Source organism: Haliotis asinina, chromosome 10 (genome assembly GCF_037392515.1).
Source record: "Haliotis asinina isolate JCU_RB_2024 chromosome 10, JCU_Hal_asi_v2, whole genome shotgun sequence".
In the NCBI taxonomy this organism is placed as follows: domain Eukaryota; kingdom Metazoa; phylum Mollusca; class Gastropoda; order Lepetellida; family Haliotidae; genus Haliotis; species Haliotis asinina.
The window spans coordinates 31,944,397-31,954,800 of NC_090289.1; the positions used below are offsets into that span (position 1 = coordinate 31,944,397).

At 38.3% G+C, this 10,404-nt stretch overlaps 2 protein-coding genes across 2 annotated transcripts; both read left to right on the forward strand.

Annotated features, from left to right (window-relative positions):
- Positions 1-1,909: 1,909 nt before the first annotated feature.
- On the forward strand, positions 1,910-3,288 carry LOC137298652 (serine-enriched protein-like). The gene is made up of 4 exons (XM_067830937.1): positions 1,910-1,994; positions 2,220-2,472; positions 2,756-2,964; positions 3,125-3,288. Exons 1-4 carry the CDS (start codon positions 1,910-1,912, stop codon positions 3,286-3,288), a joined length of 711 nt encoding a protein of 236 aa, XP_067687038.1.
- A 2,574-nt stretch (positions 3,289-5,862) lies between these two features.
- On the forward strand, positions 5,863-7,241 carry LOC137298653 (serine-enriched protein-like). The gene is made up of 4 exons (XM_067830938.1): positions 5,863-5,947; positions 6,173-6,425; positions 6,709-6,917; positions 7,078-7,241. The coding sequence occupies exons 1-4, from the start codon at positions 5,863-5,865 to the stop codon at positions 7,239-7,241; spliced, it is 711 nt and encodes a 236-aa protein (XP_067687039.1).
- Positions 7,242-10,404: the final 3,163 nt, after the last annotated feature.

Below are 10,404 nucleotides of genomic sequence, written 5' to 3' on the forward strand. Positions count from 1 at the left end.
AACAAAATATTATATTTGTCAGGGATTGACTAGACACATCTTCTTTACTTTAGACATAAAAGACTACAAGACAAAATAACGCAGTACCATGAGTCCATTGCATATTATCCAAAATGGTTCAGTTTCTCGAACTGCATTCTTTGCTCAAGCCACATCGCTTTGGCTACCACAAATTCATATTTTCTCTTATCCTCCATTGCTTTCTCATAAGCGAGAATGCATGGCCGTTCACTTCATCATCTCCTCATATCTCATCACATGGCAGACACAAAACCAATTAGTCCTACTGTTGACTAAATGTCATACTGTTCACATGCTCGATGTGTTGAATTGCAAAAATGGGGACATTAATAGTATTGTTTTATATGCAGTATTTTAGCAATATGACGATGAAAGACACCTAAAATAGGCTTCACGCATTGTATCATTTGAGGCTATGAAACATGAATAATTGGAGTAGCACACAAATAATTTGAACGCAGGACTGTCCAATCACCACACTAAATTAAGGTAACAGGGAACGCCATCTTGACAGACGTCGAATGGTAGCTGCCAAATATGTATTTCGTCTATGCACGAAAATATGACTTCCCCATTGTTGTGATGGGACAATCTTATGACATTGCAAAACAGTCATTTTCGGGTATCTTCACTTAATTCGGTACTGAGCTATATACTCCTTGCCTTATATTTCAATGAATCAAGTGCATCTATGGAAATGTAATTGTTATTTGATCAAAGAGAAATAGCCATATTAAAAGATGACTAAATATTTACAGTACTACACGGAAGGTGATACATTAGAGGCCATCGGCTGAACGGTTCTTTGAAAACGGGTACGACAATATCTCAGAAACTCATAACAATGTGTACAGGAAAACTGGTGGACTGGGATTCAAATGATCTTAGACAATTCATTTCTTACAAAAACGTTGATCATCCGTACAATACTCTAACAACATACCAGTATTCTCGGTTATGCTGGGAAACAAGCTCATTTGCATGTCAAAGAGATGATTTGGTTAAGGAAACAAACCCTATTCATTATATATCAAGTTTGTACATCTTCAATAATTACTAAATTAACCTTGTAAGAAATGGATGTTCGCTCTCTAATACATAGTAGTTCTTCTTTCGGACGAATCTGCATTTTAACTCCCCGAATGTAACGTTATATGTTATATTTTAGAATGGAAATATTTGACTACAGGCAGTGTACATTTATGCATAATAGATTACAATTCATGATCTCCACTTCACTGAGTTAAGCACAAGTGTGACGTAACCACGAATCGTATACGGGCTGAGTGTAGCTATAGCATGCGTTGCTTTACAGTTCATTCTGGCAGAGAGGCCACCTACTAACTACCAAAAACTAAGTTAAACCAACTTCAGTTCACTTCAGGAGGTTGTCAATACACAGCTTTCATTGACGACTCCAGCGATCACGTTAATTAATTACAATGACCGTTAGTTCACTGACGTTAGCTTTCTTTTCAATCTATTTAAATCATTTGCCAATGTTAATCCTCGTAATTGAATAGTAAAAATCACTGGAATCAAACACCTTTACCTAATCTCATCCCACTCTATTGTTTGGAAAGGATTAACTATTGATCGCTAATTTGATGCTTAACGATCATTAATTCCCTGATCCCTGCACACTGCTTGGCATTTGTCACGTGACCACAGCAGCACAAGTAAACATTACAGTGTCACGTTCGTTAGAGTGCTAAGAGCGTTGGCGTGACATAATGTAGTGATCAGTGTCACTTTGCGTTTGACCACGTGATATTAGACAAGGGGTATTAAAGGTTTCTTGCAAAGGCCCAAGCATCACTGTCCTCTGGCAACTGAAGGCACAGCTATTTTCCTTCTTCTGAACGGAAAACACCCACATTTTAGCAGCATGGACAGATCTGAATCTCGGCTTTGCCTCCTTGACAACGACCTCTTAGAAAGTACATCGAACATTTTCAACAGAGATAGCGAAGGTTAGTTAATCCCCAGCGGCATTATATATGCTAACGGTCACGAAAGTGAACCAATCATATTCTGACTTCCGTTCAGTGTACTATCCTAATCAAATGATATTTGTTCCAAAGCAAACAGAAATATATCCATCATTATGTCAAACTATTTAAAAGTCTTTACCCTTGTATTTTACTTCGACATAACTGAATGTCATGTCAAAGACTAAGTTTCTGTACCATTTTCAGATGCTAGATCGTCGGGCTATGAATCTTGTGACTCACTCACCCCGCCGCCGTCACCACCTTCAACTCCATCCTCCAAAGTCAGGACGCCATCTGCTGGCAAAAAGGAGGTAATGATGTACAGCAACATGACGGACCTGTCGGAATGTCTGCAGTATATTACTGGCATGCAGGATTTGTGTGACGTCACTTTTCTTGTTGGAAACCGACAGCTTCCTGTTCATGGAGTGAAGGCAATCCTGGCTACCAGGAGCAGGTAAATATCCCAGTCAACGAAAACTTCTTAATGGTGTTTCCTTCTTAAATTTCCCATGAGAAGATCGTTATTAATGGGTCTATTCTAAGTGGAAGTGCAAGCTACGGCAGAGTTAAATCATACACATGTACTGGTTATAAGCAGTTCAGTTAGTGCCAGTGATTCAGCGCATACTTGACATCACATAGCACTGAATTTCCTAAATATATTTAAACATGTAGTTAGAATTTTGTCTATGAGATATGAACCAGAAAATATTAATATCTGTCTTTCATCGTTTCAGGGTCTTCTATCAGATGATTTTGCAGCACCAGAGGAAGGTCACTGAGTCGGAGAAACCCAAATCTCGACTAAGAATGAGAGCCAAGTCAAGTGTCAATCTTAACAGCAAACTCCAAATCCCAGTCCCAGATTACGACCACGAAGTCTTCTCTAATCTTGTCAACTTCTTACACTCAGGTCGTGTCAGAGTACAACTTGGAACAGTCACAGGTAAGCAGTGAAAGGTTTCTATATCCACGTACGTTGTTTCCATACTTTCTAGAATTCACAGCAATTACTATGTTTCAATACAACTGGCATTATAACTTCTTATCACACTAATGCATCAATGTAGCATACTTCTTACAGTCTGCTTCCTTTTTTTGTACAGGTTTATTTTGTGCTGCCATAGAATTTGGACTGAAAGATCTGCAGAAGGCATGCTGGGACTTCTTGAAACGGTGTGGAGGCGAAGATCAGAAGAGGGCATTGATGACGTCAACACAAAACTATCTCAAGAAGAAAGGAGCTCAGAAAATCTTGACGCTGTTGTAATTATGTCAGGTCGACATTTGCTCCAAAGTCATCGACTATTCACACATACAAACTGTGGAACCATTAGTGCTTCAACTGACATTTTGACAGAACGTTGACTGCCACCAAGATGGCACTGGCCAAGGTGATCGCAATGAGAAGTCATTTCATATCCTATTGATTCTCAAGCTGCACAGAATATCAAAGGTTGAGATTGCAAACGTATTTTGAAATTAAGAAATCAGATGTCAGTTAGTTAACTGATCTCAGTGTCCCTTGTGCTAGTTCAGTGTGAGAGAAGAGATTGATTAAACTGATGATTTGTCTACAAGTAATATAGGAACCTTTAGCCAGAGAGTCCTGGCAGGTCTGAGAAAGGTGGCTCTGTGCTGAGAATGTTTGATAGAAGTAACGTTGTGTAATATAAAGAGGAATACTGTAATTCTCTTCGAATGTGTATGTGCTATATATGTACTGTTATGCCTCTATGGGTGTTGCCCAGTTTTGTTTCTGTTATCAAATGCAAATAAAATCAAACTTGCTCGTTACCCTTTGTTGGCTCTCTCAATTCCTATGTTTTGGGCATTTGGTGTCGACATTCTTACTTAAATCTACCATAGTTTGGCATTTGTTACGAAAAGAACTCTTCACATTTTACATAGTGCGTGCATATCAAATACAGAACAAAATATTATATTTGTCAGGGATTGACTAGACACAAAAGTAGTCTTTACTTTAGACATAAAAGACTACAAGAAAAAATAACGCAGTACCATGAGTCCATTGCATATTATCCAAAATGGTTCAGTTTCTCGAACTGCATTCTTTGCTCAAGCCACATCGCTTTGGCTACCACAAATTCATATTTTCTCTTATCCTCCATTGCTTTCTCATAAGCGAGAATGCATGGCCGTTCACTTCATCATCTCCTCATATCTCATCACATGGCAGACACAAAACCAATTAGTCCTACTGTTGACTAAATGTCATACTGTTCACATGCTCGATGTGTTGAATTGCAAAAATGGGGACATTAATAGTATTGTTTTATATGCAGTATTTTAGCAATATGACGATGAAAGACACCTAAAATAGGCTTCACGCATTGTATCATTTGAGGCTATGAAACATGAATAATTGGAGTAGCACACAAATAATTTGAACGCAGGACTGTCCAATCACCACACTAAATTAAGGTAACAGGGAACGCCATCTTGATAGACGTCGAATGGTAGCTGCCAAATATGTATTTCGTCTATGCACGGAAATATGACTTCCCCATTGTTGTGATGGGACAATCTTATGACATTGCAAAACAGTCATTTTCGGGTATCTTCACTTAATTCGGTACTGAGCTATATACTCCTTGCCTTATATTTCAATGAATCAAGTGCATCTATGGAAATGTAATTGTTATTTGATCAAAGAGAAATAGCCATATTAAAAGATGACTAAATATTTACAGTACTACACGGAAGGTGATACATTAGAGGCCATCGGCTGAACGGTTCTTTGAAAACGGGTACGACAATATCTCAGAAACTCATAACAATGTGTACAGGAAAACTGGTGGACTGGGATTCAAATGATCTTAGACAATTCATTTCTTACAAAAACGTTGATCATCCGTACAATACTCTAACAACATACCAGTATTCTCGGTTATGCTGGGAAACAAGCTCATTTGCATGTCAAAGAGATGATTTGGTTAAGGAAACAAACCCTATTCATTATATATCAAGTTTGTACATCTTCAATAATTACTAAATTAACCTTATAAGAAATGGATGTTCGCTCTCTAATACATAGTAGTTCTTCTTTCGGACGAATCTGCATTTTAACTCCCCGAATGTAACGTTATATGTTATATTTTAGAATGGAAATATTTGACTACAGGCAGTGTACATTTATGCATAATAGATTACAATTCATGATCTCCATTTCACTGAGTTCAGCACAAGTGTGACGTAACCACGAATCGTATACGGGCTGCGTGTAGCTATAGCATGCGTTGCTTTACAGTTCATTCTGGCAGAGAGGCCACCTACTAACTACCAAAAACTAAGTTAAACCAACTTCAGTTCACTTCAGGAGGTTGTCAATACACAGCTTTCATTGACGACTCCAGCGATCACGTTAATTAATTACAATGACCGTTAGTTCACTGACGTTAGCTTTCTTTTCAATCTGTTTAAATCATTTGCCAATGTTAATCCTCGTAATTGAATAGTAAAAATCACTGGAATCAAACACCTTTACCTAATCTCATCCCACTCTATTGTTTGGAAAGGATTAACTATTGATCGCTAATTTGATGCTTAACGATCATTAATTCCCTGATCCCTGCACACTGCTTGGCATTTGTCACGTGACCACAGCAGCACAAGTAAACATTACAGTGTCACGTTCGTTAGAGTGCTAAGAGCGTTGGCGTGACATAATGTAGTGATCAGTGTCACTTTGCGTTTGACCACGTGATATTAGACAAGGGGTATTAAAGGTTTCTTGCAAAGGCCCAAGCATCACTGTCCTCTGGCAACTGAAGGCACAGCTATTTTCCTTCTTCTGAACGGAAAACACCCACATTTTAGCAGCATGGACAGATGTGAATCTCGGCTTTGCCTCCTTGACAACGACCTCTTAGAAAGTACATCGAACATTTTCAACAGAGATAGCGAAGGTTAGTTAATCCCCAGCGGCATTATATATGCTAACGGTCACGAAAGTGAACCAATCATATTCTGACTTCCGTTCAGTGTACTATCCTAATCAAATGATATTTGTTCCAAAGCAAACAGAAATATATCCATCATTATGTCAAACTATTTAAAAGTCTTTGCCCTTGTATTTTACTTCGACATAACTGAATGTCATGTCAAAGACTAAGTTTCTGTACCATTTTCAGATGCTAGATCGTCGGGCTATGAATCTTGTGACTCACTCACCCCGCCGCCGTCACCACCTTCAACTCCATCCTCCAAAGTCAGGACGCCATCTGCTGGCAAAAAGGAGGTAATGATGTACAGCAACATGACGGACCTGTCGGAATGTCTGCAGTATATTACTGGCATGCAGGATTTGTGTGACGTCACTTTTCTTGTTGGAAACCGACAGCTTCCTGTTCATGGAGTGAAGGCAATCCTGGCTACCAGGAGCAGGTAAATATCCCAGTCAACGAAAACTTCTTAATGGTGTTTCCTTCTTAAATTTCCCATGAGAAGATCGTTATTAATGGGTCTATTCTAAGTGGAAGTGCAAGCTACGGCAGAGTTAAATCATACACATGTACTGGTTATAAGCAGTTCAGTTAGTGCCAGTGATTCAGCGCATACTTGACATCACATAGCACTGAATTTCCTAAATATATTTAAACATGTAGTTAGAATTTTGTCTATGAGATATGAACCAGAAAATATTAATATCTGTCTTTCATCGTTTCAGGATCTTCTATCAGATGATTTTGCAGCACCAGAGGAAGGTCACTGAGTCGGAGAAACCCAAATCTCGACTAAGAATGAGAGCCAAGTCAAGTGTCAATCTTAACAGCAAACTCCAAATCCCAGTCCCAGATTACGACCACGAAGTCTTCTCTAATCTTGTCAACTTCTTACACTCAGGTCGTGTCAGAGTACAACTTGGAACAGTCACAGGTAAACAGTGAAAGGTTTCTATATCCACGTACGTTGTTTCCATACTTTCTAGAATGCACAGCAATTACTATGTTTCAATACAACTGGCATTATAACTTCTTATCACACTAATGCATCAATGTAGCATACTTCTTACAGTCTGCTTCCTTTTTTTGTACAGGTTTATTTTGTGCTGCCATAGAATTTGGACTGAAAGATCTGCAGAAGGCATGCTGGGACTTCTTGAAACGGTGTGGAGGCGAAGATCAGAAGAGGGCATTGATGACGTCAACACAAAACTATCTCAAGAAGAAAGGAGCTCAGAAAATCTTGACGCTGTTGTAATTATGTCAGGTCGACATTTGCTCCAAAGTCATCGACTATTCACACATACAAACTGTGGAACCATTAGTGCTTCAACTGACATTTTGACAGAACGTTGACTGCCACCAAGATGGCACTGGCCAAGGTGATCGCAATGAGAAGTCATATCATATCCTATTGATTCTCAAGCTGCACAGAATATCAAAGGTTGAGATTGCAAACGTATTTTGAAATTAAGAAATCAGATGTCAGTTAGTTAACTGATCTCAGTGTCCCTTGTGCTAGTTCAGTGTGAGAGAAGAGATTGATTAAACTGATGATTTGTCTACAAGTAATATAGGAACCTTTAGCCAGAGAGTCCTGGCAGGTCTGAGAAAGGTAGCTCTGTGCTGAGAATGTTTGATAGAAGTAACGTTGTGTAATATAAAGAGGAATACTGTAATTCTCTTCGAATGTGTATGTGCTATATATGTACTGTTATGCCTCTATGGGTGTTGCCCAGTTTTGTTTCTGTTATCAAATGCAAATAAAATCAAACTTGCTCGTTACCCTTTGTTGGCTCTCTCAATTCCTATGTTTTGGGCATTTGGTGTCGACATTCTTACTTAAATCTACCATAGTTTGGCATTTGTTACGAAAAGAACTCTTCACATTTTACATAGTGCGTGCATATCAAATACAGAACAAAATATTATATTTGTCAGGGATTGACTAGACACATCTTCTTTACTTTAGACATAAAAGACTACAAGAAAAAATAACGCAGTACCATGAGTCCATTGCATATTATCCAAAATGGTTCAGTTTCTCGAACTGCATTCTTTGCTCAAGCCACATCGCTTTGGCTACCACAAATTCATATTTTCTCTTATCCTCCATTGCTTTCTCATAAGCGAGAATGCATGGCCGTTCACTTCATCATCTCCTCATATCTCATCACATGGCAGACACAAAACCAATTAGTCCTACTGTTGACTAAATGTCATACTGTTCACATGCTCGATGTGTTGAATTGCAAAAATGGGGACATTAATAGTATTGTTTTATATGCAGTATTTTAGCAATATGACGATGAAAGACACCTAAAATAGGCTTCACGCATTGTATCATTTGAGGCTATGAAACATGAATAATTGGAGTAGCACACAAATAATTTGAACGCAGGACTGTCCAATCACCACACTAAATTAAGGTAACAGGGAACGCCATCTTGATAGACGTCGAATGGTAGCTGCCAAATATGTATTTCGTCTATGCACGAAAATATGACTTCCCCATTGTTGTGATGGGACAATCTTATGACATTGCAAAACAGTCATTTTCGGGTATCTTCACTTAATTCGGTACTGAGCTATATACTCCTTGCCTTATATTTCAATGAATCAAGTGCATCTATGGAAATGTAATTGTTATTTGATCAAAGAGAAATAGCCATATTAAAAGATGACTAAATATTTACAGTACTACACGGAAGGTGATACATTAGAGGCCATCGGCTGAACGGTTCTTTGAAAACGGGTACGACAATATCTCAGAAACTCATAACAATGTGTACAGGAAAACTGGTGGACTGGGATTCAAATGATCTTAGACAATTCATTTCTTACAAAAACGTTGATCATCCGTACAATACTCTAACAACATACCAGTATTCTCGGTTATGCTGGGAAACAAGCTCATTTGCATGTCAAAGAGATGATTTGGTTAAGGAAACAAACCCTATTCATTATATATCAAGTTTGTACATCTTCAATAATTACTAAATTAACCTTATAAGAAATGGATGTTCGCTCTCTAATACATAGTAGTTCTTCTTTCGGACGAATCTGCATTTTAACTCCCCGAATGTAACGTTATATGTTATATTTTAGAATGGAAATATTTGACTACAGGCAGTGTACATTTATGCATAATAGATTACAATTCATGATCTCCACTTCACTGAGTTAAGCACAAGTGTGACGTAACCACGAATCGTATACGGGCTGCGTGTAGCTATAGCATGCGTTGCTTTACAGTTCATTCTGGCAGAGAGACCACCTACTAACTACCAAAAACTAAGTTAAACCAACTTCAGTTCACTTCAGGAGGTTGTCAATACACAGCTTTCATTGACGACTCCAGCGATCACGTTAATTAATTACAATGACCGTTAGTTCACTGACGTTAGCTTTCTTTTCAATCTGTTTAAATCATTTGCCAATGTTAATCCTCGTAATTGAATAGTAAAAATCACTGGAATCAAACACCTTTACCTAATCTCATCCCACTCTATTGTTTGGAAAGGATTAACTATTGATCGCTAATTTGATGCTTAACGATCATTAATTCCCTGATCCCTGCACACTGCTTGGCATTTGTCACGTGACCACAGCAGCACAAGTAAACATTACAGTGTCACGTTCGTTAGAGTGCTAAGAGCGTTGGCGTGACATAATGTAGTGATCAGTGTCACTTTGCGTTTGACCACGTGATATTAGACAAGGGGTATTAAAGGTTTCTTGCAAAGGCCCAAGCATCACTGTCCTCTGGCAACTGAAGGCACAGCTATTTTCCTTCTTCTGAACGGAAAACACCCACATTTTAGCAGCATGGACAGATGTGAATCTCGGCTTTGCCTCCTTGACAACGACGTCTTCGAAAGTACATCGAACATTTTCAACAGAGATAGTGAAGGTTAGTTAATCCCCAGCGGCATTATATATGCTAACGGTCACGAAAGTGAACCAATCATATTCTGACTTCCGTTCAGTGTACTATCCTAATCAAATGATATTTGTTCCAAAGCAAACAGAAATATCTCCATCGTTATGTCAAACTATCTAAAAGTCTTTACTTGACATCACATAGCACGGTTTTTCCTAAATATATTTAAACATGTAGTTAGAATTTTTCTATGAGATATGAACCAGAAAATATTAATATCTGTCTTTCATCGTTTCAGGGTCTTCTATCAATGAAATTAAGAAATCAGATGTCAGTTAGTTAACTGATCTCAGTGTCCCTTGTGCTAGTTCAGTATGAGAGAAGAGATTGATTAAACTGATGATTTGTCTAAAAGTTATTAAATCGTTCTGAACCTTTAGTCAGAGAGTCCTGGCAGGTCTGAGAAAAGTGGCTCTGTGCTGAGAATGTCTGCCGGAAGTAACGTTGTGTAATATAAAGAGGAATACTGTAATTCTCT

Coding starts and splice junctions, on each gene's coding strand:
- LOC137298653 (XM_067830938.1), top strand. CDS start 5,863: ATGGACAGATGTGAATCTCGGCTTTGCCTCCTTGACAACGACCTCTTA. Junction 5,948..6,172: donor TTTCAACAGAGATAGCGAAG/GTTAGTTAATCC, acceptor TACCATTTTCAG/ATGCTAGATCGTCGGGCTAT. Junction 6,426..6,708: donor ATCCTGGCTACCAGGAGCAG/GTAAATATCCCA, acceptor TCATCGTTTCAG/GATCTTCTATCAGATGATTT.
- LOC137298652 (XM_067830937.1), top strand. CDS start 1,910: ATGGACAGATCTGAATCTCGGCTTTGCCTCCTTGACAACGACCTCTTA. Junction 1,995..2,219: donor TTTCAACAGAGATAGCGAAG/GTTAGTTAATCC, acceptor TACCATTTTCAG/ATGCTAGATCGTCGGGCTAT. Junction 2,473..2,755: donor ATCCTGGCTACCAGGAGCAG/GTAAATATCCCA, acceptor TCATCGTTTCAG/GGTCTTCTATCAGATGATTT.